At 37.8% G+C, this 24208-nt stretch overlaps 2 protein-coding genes across 5 annotated transcripts; both read right to left on the bottom strand.

Annotated features, from left to right (window-relative positions):
- Positions 1-422: 422 nt before the first annotated feature.
- LOC144644198 (microfibril-associated glycoprotein 4-like) lies at positions 423-3996 on the bottom strand. The gene is made up of 4 exons (XM_078503625.1): positions 3606-3996; positions 1538-1641; positions 848-1124; positions 423-736 (listed from the first exon to the last, which is right to left on the bottom strand). The coding sequence occupies exons 1-4, from the start codon at positions 3868-3870 to the stop codon at positions 459-461; spliced, it is 924 nt and encodes a 307-aa protein (XP_078359751.1). The 5' UTR covers positions 3871-3996; the 3' UTR covers positions 423-458.
- Positions 3997-4332: 336 nt separating this feature from the next.
- On the bottom strand, positions 4333-23877 carry LOC144644185 (paladin-like). Of its 4 annotated transcripts, none has more exons than XM_078503612.1 (19): positions 23752-23877; positions 18201-18625; positions 14487-14654; positions 13624-13784; positions 12935-13159; positions 12219-12330; positions 11710-11814; positions 11078-11173; positions 10303-10443; positions 9730-9783; positions 9581-9643; positions 8700-8822; positions 8107-8163; positions 7901-7960; positions 7508-7657; positions 7091-7240; positions 6801-6881; positions 6138-6278; positions 4333-5847 (listed from the first exon to the last, which is right to left on the bottom strand). In XM_078503612.1, exons 2-19 carry the CDS (start codon positions 18603-18605, stop codon positions 5554-5556), a joined length of 2586 nt encoding a protein of 861 aa, XP_078359738.1. In that variant the 5' UTR covers positions 18606-18625; positions 23752-23877; the 3' UTR covers positions 4333-5553. The 4 variants fall into 4 exon arrangements, with proteins under 4 accessions (XP_078359738.1, XP_078359736.1, XP_078359737.1 ...); XM_078503610.1 differs by lacking the exon at positions 23752-23877 and adding an exon at positions 22812-23350; XM_078503611.1 differs by lacking the exon at positions 23752-23877 and adding an exon at positions 21679-21873.
- Positions 23878-24208: the final 331 nt, after the last annotated feature.

The following is a 24208-nucleotide window of genomic DNA, read 5'->3' as shown; positions in this document are numbered from 1 at the left end:
AATTGAATGGCAAATAAAAATGGGATTAAATAGCTTTTTTATTAGAAGACTTTGTGACTTAACTTCTTTGAATGCCAGTGAGTAAGCCTAACAGCGTTGCTTTACAATGGCTGCACAAGAAGTTACGCTCATAATGCTTATTGAAGGTTGATTTACCTCCTGGGAGTATCCTTTATTAACAAACACATCAAGTTCACACAATACGTTTTCTAAACTATTTTTTATAAAGACCAAAACCATACATAACACACCTGGTAGTTGGCATTTGGCGTCATAAAATTTTTGCGAAGGTTGTTTTTTTAACAATTCTACATCCCTACTTACTAGTTGAAACAATATAGAAGTTAGTGCGATTTTAAAGCAAGCAAAACAAAGGTGTTTAAGTCACTGCAAACAACCTACACAGACTGGTACAAAAAAAACAATTGAAAACAGTCTCTTGTTAAGATTGCTTTCCATCACAGCCTTCCCTTGAATCCCATCGGTCGCAGCTTCATTTCAGCTCGAGATGCAGAGTAGTAAAGTCCGCCCCAGGTCTTCCAGTTCACCCCATCAGCGTAGGATGTCTGTTGATTGCGGTAATAGACGCCATTCAGGTTTGATGACAGGCAGGCGTTGTACCACCACGCCCCTTTGTAGAACTGCGCGCAGTTTCCGTCAGCGGACTTGTCGTGGTCCTTGTCACGTGTTGTGAACTGCATCCCATTGTGCCAGGTCAGAGAGTCACCTGCAGTTCCTGAAGACGAATAATTATTATTTTTTAAGAGGAAGTTTTAATGTTATCGTTCTTAACAAAAGGGGGCCCCCCCCAAAACAACCACACACGCTCATTCAAACCGTCAGTCACCTGTATAAGAACTCAACCCCAGAGTGTAATTCAGCTTTTCATTGGAGACCGTGAAATCCCTGTACAGAGCATGCGCGGACTGCAGCATCTTTCCACTTAAATCCACTCGTAACATCATTCGTCCCTGATTGGTTAGCCGGTTTATGTTTTCCAGTCCTAACCAGTATTCACCTCCAGCTGTACCAAACCCTTCTTTGTACTCCTTCCATTCACGGAAAAAGTCAACCGTGCCGTCCAGTCTCCGCTGGAACACCGTCCAGCCACCACCGTCAGTGACCTGTTAAAGCAATGAGAAAAATGTAATAGAAACGATGAAATCTAAAGAAGCAAAGCTCTTTTATTCTGGCATTCCATTGTTTTTTTCTTCTGTTCCAAACCACGAACGTTACCAGGGCGGTAGCCAGAAAAAAAATTATGGCTTAGGCAATGACCATGGATAAATTCTCTTCCTAGATATTTACTTTCCCCTTCCAAACGAAAAAAAAAACGAAAAAAATGACTGAGGCAAGTGGCTCGGTTTGCCTCAAAGCGTCTACGGCCCTGGCTACCTCTCCTGTAATGTTAATTATAATAATTGTCATTGCCAATCATTTTATGACATTCCAATGCGAGGCTCTTAAATTTCACTTGCCGTATAAATGACAGACTTCAAAAAAGGTCACGTGCCTTTTTTAACACAGGAACACTAACCTGATCACAAAACACTTCCATGGAACCTTCGCCATCAGGATCAATGGTGTAAATACCGTTTCTATGACGACCAGACTTGTACACGTCAGCACAGTCACGAGGAACTACAGAAGACAGACAGGATCATGTATCACGAAAGAAACTTATGCTCTAGATACAGGTATGGAGCTGGGAGTTTAAATCAAGTATTGGTGCAAAGTTATAACTTAAAACTGTTTTTAAAATAATGAGACTTCTCGACTGAAGATGTAGCGTTGGACCTGAAACAAACAGATTAGGGGGATGGGGCTTATTATAAAGAAGTGTATAATTACAAAGAAGTGTGTTAATAAAAATAATAATAATATCTCTTCTTCCGAAGAGAGGCTTAAAAGAAAAGCGGCTTATAGTCCGGCGGCTTAGCTCCTGAATTGTGCGATTTTTGATACAAGCACCAAACTTTGCAGGATTACAAGCATTCGCATACTAATCAATTCTTGATATAGTGCCAACGCCAATTTTCTATTTTCAGCTAGTAAACAGCAATGAAATTTTCAGCCGAGAGGCCCCCCTGTCCCTTCCCCACAAAGTATTTCTTCTTGTACTTTTATAAACCTTTTATTGTTGATTTTTATTCATAAATACAGATATGAATGCTTTTAATTAGGCTTAAAATTGTTATTTTTTTTACCATGTGTTTGATACCAATAATTTAATAGGAAATTATTGCATGGGAAAAGATTTTTCGTTCCCCGCCCTCTGCTCCCTTGCGTCTTTCGTTTTGCGCTAGCGTCCAGGTCTCGCGATCGGTGAACCGCTCGCTAACAGAAGAAAAATAGGAAAATATAGGGCTTTGAACAGTCTAAATTACAGCATTTCATTCTAAATTTTGTACGTGCGACTTGGTATCACTACCTGGCATAATAGTAGTTGTCCATAAACCAGGACAAACAAATATTTCACGAAATTTCATTGATTTTAACCCTATCCAGACCGGGAGGGGTGGAAAGTGCCCGCGCTGCCTTTGAACGCTTATAACTTTTTCAAGATTAAACCAAACGCTACCAAACTTTGCGAGTTTATCTAAAATTTATCTGAAAATAATTTGGTAGGGTAAGTTGTTTTGTCAGGAGCTTGACGTCACCATGGCAACGGCATTTTGACAGGCATGTTTTCCCAATTTTGTAATTTTCGTGTTTCTATTAATGAAAAATAATTTTAATGCAAATATTTTCATCCTTTTACGGTTTTTAAGCACAGTTTTATTGATTTTGAGTACTTTGCAGTAATTTTGGGCGGTTTTATGACGTTTTGGAAAAAAATTCGAAATCCAAGATGGCGGATCCAAGATGGCGGCTGTTTTGACATTATGATGTTATTGTCACGTCATGTGACGTTACCTTCCCACGTGACGTATACCAAAAGATAGGTGTTTGGACATCCTATATATTCCCTAAGTTTCATTGTGATTGCTTAAATATTCTGGAAGTTACGGAGGTCTGAAAAGATCCAAAAAAGCCCGGTCTGAATAGGGTTAATAAATTAAGGTTTCCATGGAAACCGGTGTTTTTCGGGCTTGGCACTATATCTGAAAAAAATTCTTTTGGTGACCACTTTCATTGTGCCAAATTTCATGCTTGTATCAAAAAGTGCACAATTCAACTAAAATTTCGAGCTAAGCCGCCGGACTATTAGAAGGGCAACTGAAAGGGAGAGCATTTCTTGCAGTATTTGTTGCTTTTGTTGTCTAAAGGGTGGAAAATAGGATCTTAGTATCATTTCTTTTTGATTTTCCTAGCAGCCTGACACTGCAACGGAAACGGACCCCAAAAAATTACAAAAATGTCACGAATGTTCATCACGACATACGTTATATCGAGTAGAAAACAAATTACTACTTAATATGGCAGATTCTATGTTTTTAATGACCTCTAATGACTTTGTCTCGACGCCAAGATCTGTTTGTGTTTTTAATTAATAGATAGCGTAGATAAAATAAACGGGAGATCTAATAAAGATCCCTTTGTCTTACGTATCGTAAAATAAATAGAGCTTGTAGATTCGTGAGTTTCAAGTGCAGTTTCATTACCTTGTCTTTCTCCTCCGTTGCAGTTGATGTTGCTAACTTGCCTGCTCAAGACAGCAATGCGCTGCTCCTGCGAATCAATTTTGTCATTCAACTTGCCCAGAAGCGAGACGATGGAATCGAGACTGTTCTTCAACTCCGTGTCATCCAGTTCGCCCCGTACGGATCTGCGAGAATGTCGTTTTTTTCCATCAGTATGATCTGCCCCTTGAACGACAAAGGCGAGGAAAAATCCAAACACGATAATTGTAACAGAAAAGCCCGCCATCCTTTAATACCCTTGACAAAGTGGTAATGGTCTGAAAGCAAAACCTTACTCGCGTGATGATGGCAGAATATGATGTCTTGAATGAAACATAACACCAATTCATTTCAGAACACGGTGCCTTTCGTCAGGTGGTCACGAAAGGAACTTTTGGAAGCCACGCGTGCAAACGACACGAAACCACGCGTGTAAACGAAAACAACGCCCGAATCCATCCTCAGTCTCACTCCACGTATAATCACTATCCTTTTGTTATTTTTTGTTGTTGTTGAGGCCAAGTTCGCTTTTCAAAGTATCGCGAACATATCTGAAACTTTCTAAAATACTAAAAAACAATCGCCTGGGAGATTAAATGCCTCAAACAAAACTCTACTTGCGAGTGATCTCTTGATGTCGATGAAGGCGGGAGGTATTAAACAGGAGAGGAGAGGCTTATTGTAGCGTTAACGAATTGGATTTTCTACCCACTTTAATGGTGAGGCCAGCTAGGCTCTTTATTACGAACGCCAAAAAGGCAAAAGTAAGTAACACTTAATCATATGTTTATTGTTTTTCTCTGTCAACTTATTGTCTCATGTATATACAAAGTCGCCGGCGAGATGTATTTATATAATATAAATTCATGAAATTAAATATAATTCAGGAGCAATTTTTGCACTTTAACTTTTCGCACTATTAGGCTACTGTCTTCAAGCACAGCTTAAATTAATTTTTCTTTGAAAAAAAAAACTCAAGAATAAAGTGACTGGCCGGCATACAGTATAAATATTTTCTCATTTTTACTTTATAAGATAATGCAAATAAAATGTTGTTCTTGCTCCTAGGCAGCCTAGCCAATAAACGAAACAATACAATACAATTTTAATGTCCATACGTGGGACGAGGTTTTCCTCAATGTCCGTGCTAGAGGCTCATGTATAAAACGTAGGAATTAAAATTAAAATACACTATAGTATTGCTATTAAAAGTATAATCGCAGTGTGAACCTGCCCTGACCTGTGTTATTATTGGATTCCATTTCCCTTAGTTTTGATGGTTGAGAAACCACTACGTCACGTGCAAATAGCAGTCCACAGTTAACAATACTCTATCGCACATCACACCTATATCACCTTCATTATTTCACCTCGGATTTCTATCTACTTCTCATCTCTCATACACCGTGACATATCCTTTCCTCAAACCATCTAGAAAGTCGTAAAATATAAACGTACTGCTAGAAATTCGTCAATTGCACAACCTTTGCTCCCGTTATTCAAGAAAACTCAGCAAGAAATGTCACTGATATCATATATATATTCACGGTTTTCTCAAGCCCGAGGTTTAAACTCATTTTAAAATACATATGTACAGTCATGTAGAGCGGAACAGTTGAACGGATATGCCAGTGTGTTTTCTAAAAATAAGGTATTGAAAAATTCCCTTTTAACTGACTTTATAAATCTTTTAAAGAAAATAAAATAATACTCATATTATTTAGAGCCATAAGATAATTTAGGTATCTACCAATCAAATAAGAATAAACTGGCTCTACGTTGCATTTTACTTAAATAATAATAATAATAATTATATTGATATGTATTAATACATGTTTAGTCTACATGTCTAATACATGTCTACTTTTCAAGGATTCGGTTAACTTCAAGAGAAGACTAATTTGTACAAGTCACATTTCCCGCCAAATTATCAATTTGACGGCTTCCCCTTGTAACTTTCCCGCCATCTCCAGCGCAGGGCGCGCAAGCGTTCCTCTGTCTTCTCAAAATCGTGGAATCCAAAGTTGTCGAGAATTTCATAAACGCCTGCAGCGGTTGCAACTTCAGTCATCCATTGACTAAACGAACGCTGCCATTTGGTTCTTCTCTCCATGTGAAGGTACGTGTTAAACAGGATAAGATAGAAATATCTCTCCAACAAGTAAAGGCTTCTTTTCCGAAGTTCTGGAATTTCTCCACGGTGTGCACAGACACCATTGCGATACTGCAATTAACAAACAACACCTTTAGGTCTTCTGGTCTCCCTACTTCCATAGACCAGCAAAAGAAAGTTGGTCGTTAGATAGCTGGATTACCAGGAAACTAAGTAAGTACCTGGGAGATTAGATTCTTGATAACTACGTAGCTGGCTATAGGCAGGTCACACTAGTCGGTCGGTCAAGTACAGTAATAGATATACTTTTGTCAAACTGAAACTATGGCGCATACTTTATTGTCTCCCGGGACAGACCGAGGCCAACAACAACCTTTATTAAACGTTTAAACCTAACTCACCAAATTAAAAGTGGAGAAGATAACCTCTCTTGAATGGTAATGCATGGGGGTCATGGTCTCTGAGATTCTGTCAAGTACATAGTCAACCTCTCGCTTCCTTTGCGGACCGCTGGGAAGAACTCTTTTAAGGTGGCGAATAACCTGAAACGGTATAAAGAAACTTTTGTTTACTGAACTACTCCTATAGTCAGGACACACGCTTTCAGTGTTGCGTGCATAGCTATCTTTCTACATCCATCTTTCGACGTGCTGTTTGCGTGTTCGAAATGAGCCAAGTGAATCAAAACCGGTGCATAGAGGTGTTGGTTTTATGCAAATGAGCCCACAAGTTCAGAAGGTCATGCTAGTGGGCTGTGATTGGCGAATTTTGAACCGTGTTGATTGTTTTGCACGTCGATAGATGGATGTCGAGGGGAAGTCGCTCTGCACGTAACACTGAAAGCGGGTGTAAGTTGAAATTTAGTGGAGAACAATCATGCCTCCGCGGAAATAAATAAATGCCGTTTGTAAGATGTGAGTCACATCGAAACTAATCCTCCTTTGCAGACTATAGAGATAGGTATAATTACTCACTACTTCTTACTGGAATCTGCAAAAATACAACCTTACTCCCTCTCCCTTGACTGTTTTATTGTCTTACACTACGTATGATATATTGCTCACCGAAAACTCGCCCAGTGTGTACTTTGCATTCGGGACACAAGCTGGATCTTGCTCATCGACTTTGGTACCAACAGGAAAACCCTGAAATGCATATGTATATCGATATTTATGTCTAAAATAACTTTTTGGTAACGTCACTGACACATTCAGTACCATTTTGACAGGAATACAAGGTGGTTTCTTTTACGGTTCAAAATGTCACTAAAATGCAATTTTTTAGAAAAAAAAATATCATCAGACAGTAAAGACTGTGTGACATGTCAAAGAATAAGATTAAAACACGTATTTACCCTCTTGTTGCAGTAAATAAGTGCAGCAATTGCCATGCCTGTGGTTGTTCGACCCTTGCCTAGCTCGCAGTTAAAAACAATAGCAGGACCGTCTTCATCTGTGTAGATCTCGTGTAGGTTGTTAAGGATTGATAATATGCGATCAAAGTCCTACAACACAAGAAAACGGACAGTAATTTTTTTGCCTTGGTTTTAAGATGAACAGTGACCTGAAATATAAAATTATATGCCATCCAACGTTTGTCGTACAAATGTGCGAAAAAATATAATTATTATTTATTGCACATTTGATTGCTCTTAAATTGAACTGTTGTTGAATATTTATTAGTTTATTTGGTTGTTGTTTCTTGTTGTTGTTGTTGTTGTTGTTGTTGTTGTTATTGTTAATCGTCGTGATTTTAAATACAGTTGCTATACCTTCTCCTCGGGTGCTTTGTCTTCTGGTAATGGCATTCTAAAATACAAGGTCTGTGGATTCTTTGCCATGCACAGCTCTGCTGCCTCTCGCATGGTCAGTATACTGTTAAACTCGTGTTCTTCCGGCGCGCTTTTAAGATCTCTGTACACCTAAACACAATTATAATTAATTGTAACTGGTAAAGCCTGGTTTACTTTTGTAAAACTTAGACGGATCACTGACTGTGTCTATAAAAATTGATTGATTCAGTAGTAGTGTAAGGACGGTCCACCCTGTGTTAGAGTGCAAATCGTCCTACGCATTACGGGAATGCCCTGCAAAAAACCCTCGTTTTTTACTTTTCCTTGACAATGTACGAACAGAGCAGAAAGACAGTGTAACAATCAACTTACCTGCGTAGCTTGTTTCTTTCCTCTCTTTAATAATTCTGATTTCAATTCATTCTCCTTGTGCTAAAAAAATTTTAAAGCAAAATTTTAAACGTAAGACGAAGAAGCCCATTAAATAAAATATGTTCAATTTATATTTATTTAGACCTGACTTTCAGAATGCGTGAAAAATGAATAAAAATATTGTTCAAATAGAAGCACATCCTCACCTCGACTTCACTAGTATCCAGTCCTCTAAAAGGCATATGCTCCGTCAAATTCAAAAGCTAAAGAAAAAGAGGTCAACAGCTTATTTAAGATATTTTACAACTCATTTAACTGCAAAATGTTAATAAGTTATAAAGAGGTAAAAATATAATAACAAAGGTAATTTAGCAACTCATTTACGGCTGCAAAGTCGTTTTCGGCAAACGAAAAGAAAGTGCGCTGAGCTTGATGATAGATGTGTTTCTTGGGAAATCAAATAATTGCTTCATCTCAGCTGCATTCTAGCATTACAAGACTCTTAACAATCTGTTGTACTCCCATTACTGACATGCCGAGCTGCATGTCATTTTATAATTCCTTTCTTTTTTTCATTTCTGCAAGGATCTCTTCAATTACTAACTCACGACGCATAAGATAAATGAACGGTTTTAATACACACTACAACATCAGCAGTCACATGGACCGCCATGATGGTGGGAAGGAACAGTTCCCATAGTTCCTAGCGACATATACAAACTCTGAACATCCGGTTGCTACACTTCCGGTACATAATACGAACATTACAATTTCGAGGCTCTTATCATTACGTCCTCACCTCTCTAGGACTAAACGTGCTCCCATCACAGTCGACAGCGAGGTCTTCTCTTAAGTTGAGAAAAACAACTTTGGGATGGAGGCATTTTGGACCAAGAAGATAGCTTGAAACACGGTACAGCCCCTTAAAAGAGAAAAAGAAACTGTTACTAATCGTAAAGAAAAAAAAGAGTTTAATTAACTGAACAGTGTTGAGGAGAAACGATCGTACATTCAAGTTGGTTTTCAGTTTGCTAAATCTTCAACTCACTGACCTTTGCCAATCCTTTATACAGCTTTATAGCCTCCCACGCAGAGGGGGATCGTGCACAGGAGTGAAACACGATCGCCCCTAAAAAGGACTGCGCGCGAGGCTCTAATATCCATTTAAAATGGTCAGCGTTTATAAGCACCTTTATTTTTATGTAACACTGAATTTGTTAACTAGCATTCACAATTGTTAGTTATTGGATATGGTTAAGCATTATTGCAAAAAATACTTAATCAAGGGCGAGGCTGTGTTGCCAAAGGCGAAGGCTAAGGCGAATAACACAAATAGAAACCTAGAAGGGGGGGGGGGGGGGGGGGGGGGGAGGGGGGGGGAAGGGGGGAGCCCCAAAAAAAAAAAAAAGGGGAAAGAAAAAAACCAGGGGGAAAAAAAGGAGGGGGGGAAAAAAGGAAAAAAAAACCGAGGGGGGGAAAAAAAAACGAAAAAAGGAAAACGGGAAAAAAAAAATTCGGAAATTCAAAAAAGAACGGAAAACAGGCCTTCGAACAGAAATTTAATTTTACTAGCTTCGCAATCGTGTGAAAACCGAATCCAGTAGTTGGTTTATTATTGTGCGTTGTGGCTATGGTTATCGCGTTAGTTGTTGTTGTTGTTTGTTGTTGTTGTTGTTATACCTGTCTTGATGGTTGGCACATGCCATAAACCGGAAATCCGGGAACTTTCCGGAAATTTGAAACCTGAAAACAAAACAACAACAAAAACAATTACTTCTACCGAAACATTAATCGAAATTAATTGGAAATACTTTGAAAATGACAAATACCTCAAATTCCCGCTGGGTGCTCAGAACATCAAGACTAACTTGTTCATCAGCAACCTGAATCATGGCAATGAAAACAGTCACTATCATGCTTCGCAAGTCTTTCAATTTCTTAAGTCAGGAAGTAGTTCTTAAATTCTATCGATTCATACTTTTCTTTCTTTCTTTCACTAGCTTACTCTTATTAAGAAAGGAATAAAATTATAGGAAATTCTTAAGAAATATGAAAAAGCACTTATTTATTGGTACTTTCCGTTAAAGCTTCACGATCCAAGTTAAAAGAATTCTGTAAGCTGTATCTTACTAGGCACTATGCATTTCTTCAGGAATTTTTTCGGAGAATTTCCTTAAAATTAAGAGGGGTTGGTGTGAAGTGAGAGGCTACAAGCGATTGCTATACCAATAGAAGAGCGAGAGAGTCAAGGGGTTACTAAGCAATTTCCACGGGACATTTGACTTACAAGCAAAGCAAAGTACTATGCAAATGACTTTGAATAGTTGAGGCGGCGAAATCCACTGTTTGATACTGATTGGTTTTTAAGTAATTTAATTGCTATTTACGTGACAGCCAATTACCAGGCAAGTTTGATTTTTGTATTTGGACGTGAATTCTGACGTCACTCCCTTCTCCATGACGTCAATATGACTCAGCATTCTGTAGAGCCAAGGCCTCTGTTGCATCCACTTCCGGAACGTTTGTGAAAACATGAGAGGGAACTAAGTCAAAGAGAAAGAGATCATTTAATAGGGTGTCCATGTCAATGAAAAAGAAACACCGAAACATACAAACTCTACGGTGAAAATAACAAGACTTAATTTACTTTAGGCTCAGTATATCTGCTAGTGCTTTCTTGCTACCTTGTTATAGGAAATTAACACTTCCTTCAATTTTGGTCTTTGAAGTAAAGGCTACTTAAATTAACGCGAATTGGAGGGAGAATTTCTCTTAAATAAAGGAAATTAACGCAAGGGACGGGGGAAGTTTTCAAAATGAAGAAAATTAAATCGATTTTTGATTGCTTTAAAGGATTGCTGTACCGCTCTTCTGAAAACGATAAATAAATTGGAAATATTGCAGATGAAATATCTTTAAGGCTTTTAAATTGCAAAAGACGAAAAAATAGTGTACAGAGGAGAAAAGACCATTATTTCCTAGTTTCTATGTTCGGACATATTATTTGGTATGAAACTGAGGTCTTGAATTAACGCTCCAATTAACTGATGACGTTGGGGAAATTGGGGCTCACCAAATAACGCGACAAAATAACTCATTTCTTTATTTTCTTTAATTTCATGGCTAATTTCCTATAATAAAGTATGGTATATGATGTTTTTTTGTCTCATTTCTCACCTGCTCGTGTAAGTACGCATTGAAGAGGATTAAAAAGAAGTATCGTTCCAAAGCACTCAGGCCTCTTCTTAGCCAGTATTCACGTGCACTTTGACCCTGACAAAAAAATGAGATGGTTACACCAAGCTATAGCGGTGTGCTGTACCATTCCGAAAATTTTGTTTCATTGTAGCCGTGTGGTGTTTCTTTCGTTTTTGTTTTTTTTCAGTAGAAATGAAATTGACCATTTCCTAGCTTGTTTGTTTAATTACTTGTTTGTTTCTCTGTTTTTCAGTCTTGTATTTTTTACGAGGATGTTTACATGAGGAAACGTTGTTGGTTGTACGAAAAGTTCACGTATAATAACTCCTGTTAAATTTGTTTTCTGAATTATTCCAAGTCTTATATAACGTAACAACCTCCGGGTTCCTCCTCCTCCTCCCCCCCCGCCGCCTGGCTGGTCCTGCACAGCGACGTGCAGGTGTCTCTCCCCTTCGCTCTTGCTCCCGTGGGGGGGTCCACTCCCATCTTCTCGTTCTCTCCCCCACCCGGGTTTTTAATTCAATTCTGCAACCTCAGTAAAAGCCTGTGGGAGAGACTTTAAAACAAAGTCCGCTTCTAAACTCCAACCAACCTTAACCTCTGTCACTTACCTCGATTTTATAGTCATCCTTAATCTCTTCCAGTTTACACTTGCACTCGTAACTGACGGACCGCAAGTTCATGACGTCAGAACAGATGTCAATCACAGAATCCACCTAAAAATAATAAATGAGGCACCAAAAAAGAACACCCACTCATTCTTTTTACAAGTATCTTATTTTTGGGTTGTCGATAGATACGTCTGTAGTACATACGTTGTTAGACTTGATGTATTGAAATGAAAAATATTTACTGAAAAAAATAAACATTGGTTTCTCCATAATAAGACAGAAAAAAATAAGGAAACAATATTTTTGTACGGCTTCAAGCTTGTTCACTTCATTGTAACCAAGTATAGGAAAAAAACTTCGCCTGCGCGTTTTCTAGCCTTCCATCAGGTTTTTTCTGTCCTCTTTTCGACGGCGTTTGTATACTTCTCCGCTTTCATAATCGTAATCAGAGAGAGATCGTGCATTGTACAGCTGAACGCGGCAAACTATTGAACGAATCGAAAGCTTACCTCTTGTTTAATCTGTCTTCCACTGGGAAGATTTTTCACAAGCTGTAGAATTATTCTAAATTCTCCTCTCTCCAGGTTTGGATTGTTTTCGTCGACAGGGTATGGAATCGTGCTAAAAAAATAACGAACTATAATAAGCCATCGATACGGAACTATTACGAAGATATAGTAATAGCAAGAAAAAAAACTATAATAGCGACCCAGTAGCGCTTTCGCAACTCAAAACCTGTTATTAGCAGTTTCGCATGCAATTTTGTATCTTGAAGTCTTCCCCACTCATAACAACCACTGCTAATCTAAAACTGTTAGGTTTATATTAATATCTCAAGAGTATGAAGTGGTTTTTACTTGAGATGTCGAAAGTAATTCGCCTCTGCTTTGATTTTGCATTTCTACGCTTAGTGATTGGTAAAATTACAACACTCGCGCTACGTACTTTCTCGACCAATCAGAAGTAAAACCAAAACCAATCGCGACTCGCTCAAACACGTTTTGTCGCGTTTCGCGCCGCTACATGTATTTGATTCGAGTTTTGATTGGTTCACTGGTTTTCTGTATCTTTTGTGATTGGCCAGGGTGATTGCTTGGCTGGTTTTAGTTTTACGACAATCAATTGAAAATCACTCTTTAAAAGAGCTCACATTGTATGTGCCTAGAGCATCACTGAAATCTGGCTACGCCCTAGAAGATCGTGTGACCAATGTAATCGCACTTACTGTGCCTCTGATGGGAAGCCAGTCCGGTGTGACATGATTAAACAGCCAATCACCATGCCAGTGGTGGTACGACCCTGGCCGACATGACAGTTGAATACCATGGCCGGCAAAGGAGCTGACGAGTTGTTGTCAAACAACTGAGGGATGTCTTTAATGGCGCTGATGAACTGGTCAAAGTCTTGCTCCTCGGGAGCATTTGTGGCCGTGATAGGGATCCGAGAATACCTGCGAATAAAAAGCCGTGATGAGACCCCCACAACTTCTGAGATCTGAGACACAGGACAGTGAGCCTGGTCACACGACACAAAATATAAAGTCATTTTTGTGGTCTACGAGATAACTTCCAAATCAAAGAAGCCTTGAATTTTACAATATTTGGTAATGACATCGCCTTTCAGATAATAGTAAACCAATAAGAAGAATAAGAATGGTCACGATGGGTGAGAACCCAAAAACGTCTGCGTACGTGGGTAAGTTGGGTAACAACGGATATACCCATCCTTGAGTGAGGTACTGCGACAGGTAGCTTCGTTGTATTGTAGACAAAGCAATCATATTACAGTGTTTTCGGTTACTATAGTCTTCACAAATATTTCATTTGATCCTTTGGTTTAATAAATATTCTCATTCCTCTCAAGGAAGTCAAAAAAACCTAAATAGCCCTGAAGTAAACTTCTAGACCGGCTTACCTCAGGAAAGGAGTGAGAAAGATCTGTCTGCTATAGATCTCATCCAGCACGCACAAGTCTTCTTCATAAGCAACCTTGTATGTGTGCGGCTCGTCTTCGAATGTTTCCACGTTATTGTAAAAATAAAATTTTCCACCTTCGTCGATTGAAAACCTAATTATCTGCAACAAAAACAAGCAAACAAAATTATTGTTTCATTTGTATTAAATCTGTATTAAATCTCATCTGTATTAAATTACGTCACTGTGAGTGAGGAGGTATAAAAATGTGGGAGACTACTGAAAAGATCCCGCGTTCGCTGGTACCTTTGAAGAGTGTTCATGGTGTTCATAGCCTCTCTATTTTTCAACGCAAAAGAACACGAGAGAAACAGCGAGCCAAGCGAGCGCGAGAGCGAAGCACGAGGGGATAGGGTGGGGCCTCCCGTTTTGCGCTGGCGTCCAGCTCTCTCGCGATTCTTTCCCCTCGTTCGACAATCGAAGAAAAACACGAGAAAATAGAGGGTTGTGAACAGACTAGTGCCCTTGGATTGCGGAAGGGAAAGGTTAAAGACACGCTTTACTAACGGACGAAGAGGCTCACAAAGCGGCGTGCTTAGACTGGCAGTTTTGCTACTCTGTTAGTACATCTTACTTTCGCCACAAGAATTTCATAAGGTTTCAATTTGCCTGTATCCATTTATACTCCTGGGCGGAAAGAGACAGTTTGAGCACAAACAGAATAACACCAGACGGCTAGAAAATCAACGCTTTCCACTGAAATAGCGGGGTTGGATATTCGTTTGCATTTTCTCTAACAGCTAAGAACGTTGTCCATAAAAAGATAAAAAAAAATACATAGCACAACAAAAATGACAGCGTTACCTCTTCTCTTATTTTGAGTTCTGTTTCAGCGAGCTCTTCAGGTTTTACTCCATGATTAGCAATGTTACCTTTCAGGCTGCTGGGGTCCCGGGGAGAGTAAGGAACAAAGTCATGATTCATTCCTACAAATATCACTGGCTCCTCTCGCAAGTTAAACGACACTATTTCCTACAAACAAAGGATAAAAGGGTTAACGGTGGACATCATTAGAGCGCTTTTGATACTGTGACTGCCCAAGATAATCACAAGAACAGTTTATGTCTTACAACCAAAAGCAAAGTAATTACTAATGAGTCATAGAGAGATTTTCGATTGAGTGTCTTCACACCAAAACTAGAGTAATCAGTCTAGCCAATCACAAAGAACACAGATAATATAGTGAACCAATCAAATTTGAAGCAAATACATGTAGCCGAAAGGCACGAAGCGCGGGAAAACGAGTGCGAACAAGTCACGATTGGGCTAGGCAAAAGGTTTTTAACCATCTCGATTCCATGCGCGCGTGGGGAAACGGTAGTTGTATTCATCCAACCCTCACGATGTTGCTGAGTCTCGCGCAGGGTTTGATGAAACAACTACCGATTAGTAAGGGATCGGTATTAGTGTAGTAAATGCAAAACCAAAGCAAACGAACGCGAATTACTTTCGGCACTTAGTGAAAACCGCTCTAACAAACGCGCAATAAAAAAACAAAATTATAAATTAACAGCTTTTGGAAAGATGCTGTTATACAAAAAATACCAAAAATTGCAATTGTTAGGAAAAGTATTAAAAAAGTCAATTTGTACCCGAACTCACGTCCTTTACCAAAATCCATTTGGATTTGGACAATTTGGAAACATTAAGCTGTAACTTGTCACGTGTTTTTAAAGACCATTTTCGATTGGTTGTTATCTTGCTTATTCCTGTTCACACCAAAGCCATGATCCTTAAAAGCTTTTTTTAACATATGGTTTGACACCACTTCAATTAAAACAGTTGATTAATAAAAGCTATTGTAGGAGAAACTCAGGGCTTAAGTGTGTTGTGGCAGTTCTAAGCCTAGTTGAAATAAATAGACTTTTGAATAGGCTATTAGTCATGAATTATAGTGGATAGGTGAGGTGGCTCTGTGGAAAATGGTTATCTACCCTGGTTTTATCCTATTCTCAGTTGTTCAGTTGTAACATGTAAAAGTTCGATGTTCTAAATGAATAAAGCGCTTTCAATTTGATTTGACACACTAAAGTGTTGATTAATGAGTTGAAGGTGCCATGCATTTTTGACATTTTCGTTTAATTCTTTTTAGTGCAAAATTTTCATTATTAATTACTTTTTCCTAGAAGGATATTATTGCTTGCAAATTGTTTAGCACCTGATCTTAATTGATCAGAATGAATTATAAAAGAATATTATTTTAACATCAGAACTGCAATATTGTGATATCAATCAGAAGTTTGAAGAAAATAAAACTTGGATTAAAAAGAATTTCTGGTTTCTGTATGATAGCACAATCAAACCATTCTAAAGTTAATTCCTTCTGAATCTGAATCTTCCGTTAAATAAATGAAGAAAAGAACAAGGAAGTTAGAAAAAAAAAATGACATTTCATGTGGTGTTCGCCGGACCACTCGACCAATGCACCTGCAATCAAGAAGTTTCCGTACATTATTATTATTCATTTAAAAATGAAATATAAATTTATCTACCATTACACCGGCCAAAAATGAGTACTATAAGGGATTAAAAAAATAATAAAACGAACCAAATCAATTTCAATAGCTGTCGAAACAGCGGAAAAGAAACACGGACTATTGTGGGTACTGTGGACCTGTGGTGTCCGTCCTCAGTGCAGAAAAAGTTACACAATACAGAACAAGCGCGCCTCCCCAGACAAATTTTTTAAATCTCTTCCAGGCCACAAGAATGAGAAAGAACTAAGACAAAATGAACAAGGCTGTAACGGCGATCTGATGATCTGAAACAATAACAGTTGCAGCGATCATCGACAGTGTCAACAGCTATTCATCCTAAATAGTGGAAGACAGAAAGCCGTCAACTTCGAAAAACCGAATAGCCGGAGGTAGGGCTGTGCTTAGCAAATCTCCACAAAAGCTCTCAAAGGGTTTCTTCAATCAGAAAACAGCGCGAGGACTTCCGCCAAAGTTGCGCATGATTGATGTCATCGCTCCAGTTGCTAAGCAACTATTGCAGTTCTCGAAAGCACTTCGTTTATTTGTTATCCAATTTCCACGATACCATGTAACGTTACACTTAGAATTACTTCTTCCAAATTGAGACATATCCACGTGAAAATAAATGAATAGTTTTAAGATAAATGAAGGAAAAATATGCCCTTGAGAACATCACAACATCTGAAATGCGCAATTTACATACGAAGCTCAAGGAATCAACCTAAGACTACAAGAATTAACGGATTTCGTACGGCCATTTTTCCACTACGACCCGTTTATTTCGCCTTACGCTTGACGAACTAAAAAAAAGGGGACTGCTCGACACTGATTACGACAAATTACGCAGATTTGCCAAACAATGAAAGAAATGTTTGTAGCATTTCTTATTTTTGACGACCATGACGCCTACGGAAATTAGAATGTTGACGAGCATACGGTACAGCTATAATAGCGGTAAGATCTATTTTGCGTGTTTTCCTTATTGTGATTATTTTTTTTTTCGCCGGTGCACGGCCTAACAAAACATTTTGGCGGCTTATCTACAGTTTACAGTGTGTTTTAAAGCTGCTCATCCCCAGTTTTTAGCTAAATCAATAAACATTAGATAATAAAAGCCTCAAAATCGATTAAATTTGTCTTGTGGATTAGCGTTGCCATGTGAACTTCAATAATATCACCGTGTTCCCGCCATAATGGTTTGGTCGGCTCTGAAAAATATATTTAAAAAGCGATTCTTGACAACCAGCCTCCCTTCAACAAAAGAAAAAAATTCATAGGATATATAGCACTAATGGCATTGTAGAGCGTTCGTGTAACAGTTTTTACTTTAACCCTAGAATAAGAAAAGATCTCGAGAATGTATTTTTGAGTTTGATTGACAAAATCAAACAACACGAAAGGTTATTTGCTTGCTATGCCGTACACGAAAGTTATTTTCAGCGTCCTCCCACGACTGGAAATTATTTTCCTTACAACGACGAAAGACATTACAAAAGCAAATATCATTTGCAAGATTCTGGTTATTATTTTCATAACAATAAAATATATTACTCCATACTGTTCTCCTATTCAGCGTTTTATTACCAAGTCCGATATTCGCCCCATTTCCCAAAAAGTATAACTGCAATTTTAACAAGCGAAAAAGATTTTTTTCAGTTTTGGAAAAGAAAATTTATCTCTTTTCTAACACGAGTCATGAGCGATGACGATATCGTGACAGAATATGTTATCTTTAGCAACCGTAATCGATATCTTTTGCAAATTCGCCTGATGGCCTTTGCATTTGAGTCGCGCGCAAAAATCAATTTCACGATGCAAATCTTTTCCCATTAGAGGCGAGGCAGGTCTTTAATCAAGAAAACATTTGGATTTTAATACGCCATGGCACGATTGGAAATAAAATAGCAAATCTACTACAAGCAATGATTTGCTTTTTCTTGAGAAAAGAAAACAACTTGTGTTGAAACCAACAACATGATCATTGAAGACCTACTTCGTCTCGTCGGAAACCGATAAACGTAGAAGATATTCACATCCTTACCTTGTGCCCATTTTCAACCAAAGATTGTATAACATGAGCTAGTCCATCCCTTGACGGTTGACCCATTCCGTAAACCGGATAGGGTCCGCGACTCTTGCGAAAATTCGGTGCCCCATACTCGTCTAAGGTCTTGAGCTTGTCGATTCCATCAAAGTGATCTTTTATTAGAAAATATTTGTCTTGAATAAGTCCGTGGACGGGAAATCCCTGCTTGATGAAGCCCCGCTTTCGAATAAGCGGTGTATTTGTCGGTTCATAACTTAATGTTATGAAACCGTTTGAGTGTTTTTTCGAGATAGAAGACGCTTTCCTCGATGATTTGTCCTCAGTCGACGGTGTGGAGCCTTCTTTCACATTTGGGTTTGAGCCCGCTTGCGATCCACCACTGCTAGCACCGGTTCCCATCTCCCAACATCGGAAAAGACCTTCAAAGCGACAAACATAAAATTATGGTCGATAAAAATTAACTTTTGCTCCCGAGTCAACAAACGAACGAACAATCTAGCAACCGATGCAACGAGCGTTTGATGTTCGTTTGAAAGAATGATGTTCATTTCTTCGGCTCAAAGTTTGACAGCTGTTGTCGAAAATTGACCAATCGTAGTGCTGTTTTATTACAAGAAAGCCAATAAGATGCTGCAGGTGGTACGAACCGGGGTAAACAAAACAAGCGCACGTGGCTACGAACAAGATCACGGTGTACTTAAACTTTACACTAGCTTGAAACTTACTTATTCAAATATGAAACTTGATAGACCTTTTCGCGTATCGCGGCAACGAACCCCTTAAGTCAAGCAATGTTTTCCGAGTCTATTTCATCGTTGTGACGCGGTTCTTGTCATATTTGACTAATGGGTTAAATGACTAAAAATTGCTATGATTGGTTATTATGTAAACCTTTTTGCGCCGCAAAAGAAAAACGATTTGAATAATAATATAAATAGAAATGCTCGTTTTGCATTAATTAGCTTTGTTTCCTATATAAAAAAGAAAAAAGTTCATAAAATGAAGTTGTACTCAAAATATAGCCTATTACATTTACATATAACGAAGAATCCCGGTTCTGTTCGAGCCGTTCCTCAGACGTATTTGTCGTTTTATTTTGTTCGCTGCAATGAAGTAAAAATCTTGTAAACATTTTCAGAATTTATCTATTTATTTTTTTATCTTTTATTAATTAATTAAAAAATAAAAATAAATAAACAAATAAATAAATAAATCAGGTGCTCGCTGTTCCGCATCTGTTTTCAGATGGAATCATCGAAAGAGTTATCGCTTTCGAGTGGATCGGGTCTCACTACTCCCAGGATTCTAGGTACGGTATATTGATGTGTGAGGTCGAATTGGCTGTCACCGGCTATGACTCCATGTATGGACCGCTCAAATGAAATCTTTCGAGCAGTACTTTCCGGTGGTGCTGTGCACCAGGTTGTGTACTAAGTGCTGTAGTTTGTTTTCAATACTTTGTAAAGTGGCATAAATATGTTATAGACATCACAAGACTTACATCACCAAATTAAAGGATTGTTCTTTTCGATAAAACGATTTGTTTGTGTTTATTGCGCCGCGCAAAATGGATTTCGTAATAGTAAAAAAATGCATTCCTTGAAGACCCTTGAACAGTCATATGGAAAAATCGGCTACATAATGCCGTAAACCTGAAAACTCTTCGATAGCAGAACTTCACTTCTTGAATCCTGTCACTTAAAAAACAGTTTTGAATTTTGTATAAAGCTTCTGTTCAAAAATATTTGAATGCCGCAAATAAAGCACTGAGAGATTTAATAATTGGTTCCAGTTTCTTTGTTTTTATTTCGGCCTACAAATGTTAAAAGTTCATTAAAAATGGTTTTTAAAAAAGGTCTTACCGGAAAATGTGTGATTAGTTGATTTTGCTCTTAATCGATTCGTTTGCCCATGCTATACAACACTGATCTGATATAATGTTGATGGGTTGTGCGGCCTGACGATAATAACTAACACTAACAATATTCTTTTTGTTTAGCGTCCACATTAATTCTGATAAAAATAAACTACAAATACAAAACACGGGGAAACTGGATTAATATGAAAGGCTCGTGTTTAGCGCGTTAATTATATCGACTGCCGAATATTGGAGGAGTTTTCATATATAGTTACAAAATATTATTCAGAAAAGGAAACTGCAGTGCCACGCATTCAGCTGTATTCACTCTTTTTTATATAAAAACCTTTTTTATAAGAACGTCAAGGCTGAAAAAGGCCATAATTTAGGAACATCCTAAGAACGTGCCCAAGGCTGAAATTAGGTTAAGAACGAATTTTATTTTTCCTATTTGTTGTAAGTGACAAATCTATGTACAAAATGAATACATCTTTATTCAAATCCTGACCTGAAACCAACATTGTCACCACTTATTGATGACGTGAACATATACATTTCGATTAGGAATGAATTTACTGTAATACCACTTTGTTTTTAAAATTCAAAAACTAAGAACATTTTAAGAACATTGTAGGCTCAAATCTGCGAAAAAGTTAAGAACATTCTGCCTCGGCCGAAAATTAGACGTTTTTATATATAAAAAAGAGTGAAGTTCAATTTAAAATTGTATACTTCTCGGCCTTCTATACTTGTTGACTTGGAATTGGGCTGAAATGAAATCAATCCAATACCTCGAGGCGATAATAAGTCGAAAACTAATTTTGTGGTTAGATTGTTCGAGGCAATCTCTTAATTGTTCTGATTATTTTCAGGCAAAATCATTGTCCAATCTTCAGCTAAAATATGCAGAGAACACAATAATTAACACAAGATCTGTCTACTGAGCAACTTTACACGTTGCCAATTTTTGTATAATTGCCGTTTATATTGTTTCAGTGCATTGATGTTAAAATATAGAATATTAAATATTTTTATGTGAACGACACAGGATCATGGAATTACCATGAAAACTGAGAATGTATCGCTTTTTCCAATCGAGATCTTACGGAAAAGTTATTTTGCAAAAGGACGAATTGAAGACTCCGATACTTGGTTTACCAAACTCAAATTATAAATACAAATTTCGTACGAGGCACTACTGAAAAAATTAATCGGCGCTTTCCGGTTATACTAGAGATATTATGTAATATATGAGGTTTGCTCGCGGGGATGAATTTAAAGACAGCTTTCGTGGAACATTGAAAGGTACTGAGTACGCTTAGGTGAGCGATAACATCCAGGCTGTGAGATGCGCTTCGAAAACTCTGGAGAGCATAAGGAAAGCCCGAAAAACAACAAATTTACAAACACTTACCTTGTTTCCAAGTCTAATAAAACAACTATTCAAGTCACTTCCTGCGAATTAACATTTTCCACTCGAAGGACAGCACATTTTCAAAGCACGTGAGCAAAGTCCTTTTGCAACTCGTATTTTTCGATGTGATTGGTTGATGTTTGTCTGTAAGCGCTACTTTGGCCTTCAGTGTATAAACTATAAATGTCGACAAAGGTTACCTCTTTTGTAAGCGTGTGACCCCTCAATGTTTCAAAGTTTCCCAAAACCAATATTCTTAAAAACAGCAAATGGAAAGGAACTATTAACGGGTGCCTCATGGAAAATTGCCTTTTGAACACAAAAAAATGCTTCCACGTCGATGAAAAACTGATATTCTCAGACAAAATGCTTCTAACACGGCCTGGTTGTATGTCTCGAGATCGTTGTTTGAGCCAAATGATACTTCATTTGCATTAAAAAAGAAAATAATGACGTTTGTGAAGGCAAATCAATTTACCACGATCGTAATCATAACTTTAAATTAAAAATCCCAGTCGTTGCTGTGGTGTGTTTTGACTCTAAATTTATCACAAACACTTCACGTAAAGTCGTGGGTTTCTTCGCGTGGAATCTGCAGAAACTGTCAATTTCTAAACTATAATTGCAACAATTTTTTCCACGGTTGTAATATATCTCTTCGATCGTGCTGGCTAGCTGACGGACAGTTCGTTTGTACTACAAGTCCAAGCCGGCAAGCCATTTATATTTGGAATGACCAGTTGCCTTGGAAATCGGTAAAATTAAACTGATAGCAAGTCACAATGTCTGATGAAGCGAGATTGTTTGAAAAGGATAAATAATTTGCTTGCTGTAGATTTGCATATAGGTTTAATGAAGGCGGAAATTCCGAGCGGGGTAAAATGATGTTTGCCGAGGCCTTTGCCAAAGGAATCGTTTACAATATTTTCATTTCATATTTTCTATGATCAACCTGCTACATGATAAACCCCTGCTGTGAGCTAGCAGGAAAAAAGAAGATTGGCAACTGGCATTAAATTAAGATTGATAAAAATTATTTTAATCATCCGTTCCACGTTGCGTTGATACAGGATATTTTAGTTGAACTATCCACGGTGACTCTTAATTATGATTCACAACATAGCAAAATTTTCGCTTTGGAACATCGCCCTTTGACTATTGTAAAATGCTGACCTACCAAATGGACCAAAACAAAAGGGTTTTGTACTGTGAAATCGAATAATATAAAGCAAACTGTGGTATATTGTGTCTTGAAAGAAATTTGATCACGACTTTTTTAAAGCTATTTCGAGTCTGTGAAGATAAAGTTTCCTATTTGGCCAGCTGTACTTACCCGAAATATCGCGCAGAATATGACTCATGTTCAAGATCTGTCTCACACGCCATGAATTGGAATCTGCGGTTACTGATAAGTTCCCGCCATCACGGGTATGTGAAGTCTCCCGTACGACTTTTCTATCAAACCCACGTTTACATAACAATGCAAACAAAACCTGTATATAGAGGACCACCCACCGCGGGCGCTTGTAAGGAATAAAGCGCTGTTTATTTTGGAGCTGAAGAGAGCTGAAGGAAAAGATTAATTTTGTGGGGCTCGGCAATTTATATTATTTATCCATACAATGATTACAGTCAGCCTTTTGTCAGACTGTTCTATACTCGCTTATCTTTTCATTTTATAAGCTCCTAAACCAGTATACATCACATGTAACTGAATTTTAACTTTTAAATATGGTACTTTTTTTAATAAAGCAGCTAGTAAATATAAACGAAGGCTATACCGAACGTTTAGTCGATAAACCAGTGTAGTTTTGACAAGGTTTAGTTTCATCAGAAAATAGCAACGAACAAACACTTCAGAAAGCCAGCTGAAGCCAGCCTGACGAGACTGCCAGAAAAAAAATGAATTTTTACATGACGCACATTTAACGAGCACCAATTGATGTTACATCCGGTTCAATATTGAAAATATAGTTTTTCGCTTTTTTCCTCCACTGAAATTGCTCTGTAATTGAAATTAAAAAACTGGGCTAAATACACTTTGCAAGCATACATGAACATCTAAAATTTTGTGATGTCTTTTTGTTTTGTTTGGTTTCGAGTTTTGGGGATGATATGATTACTAGAGTGCTTTGAAAATAATTATGGAATATTTAATGACATCTTTCCTGCACAATATGTCTTTAGCGGATCGGCCCGAGATCTCGAGAGAAAAGAAAATAATAAAAAGAAAATAGTAGAAGAACAGAACTTTAAGAAACGTCTAAACTTACAAGTTTACGTTGTCCGCCAGAGAAAGAGAATAGTCTTCCCTGTTTGTTCATTAAACATGACTTGAAAACTCCTCGAGTGTCTTTCGTGTTTTCTTTAAAACGACTCTCGCTAAAAGAATACTGTGTTATGACTGTACATGAACTTTGCTTAAAAGGCGTCACTTCTACAATCAATCAATCGTTTTAACTCAGCATGAATTTATAAAAGACGTCGATTCTAAGGCGCGTCTTCAAGTAGGGCTAGTTCTAGAAAATACTTCATTTTTATATATTTTTTTGGTATAAAAGTGAAAATTCCATTTTTTTTCTGTTAAAATACAAAAAGAAGTCAACACGCCTAAAAGTAGGATATGATATATTTGCTGTAAGCAGGTGTGTGAATTAAGACGATGCAAAGGTTTGTTGGTCGATTTGATAAAACTGATTCCCCTGCTGCAATTTGATTCCTTGATTGATT

This window comes from Oculina patagonica, chromosome 2 (genome assembly GCF_052425735.1).
Source record: "Oculina patagonica isolate OP01 chromosome 2, crgOcupat, whole genome shotgun sequence".
NCBI classification, from domain to species: Eukaryota; Metazoa; Cnidaria; class Anthozoa; order Scleractinia; family Oculinidae; genus Oculina; species Oculina patagonica.
This window is presented reverse-complemented; position numbering and strand designations above follow the sequence as displayed.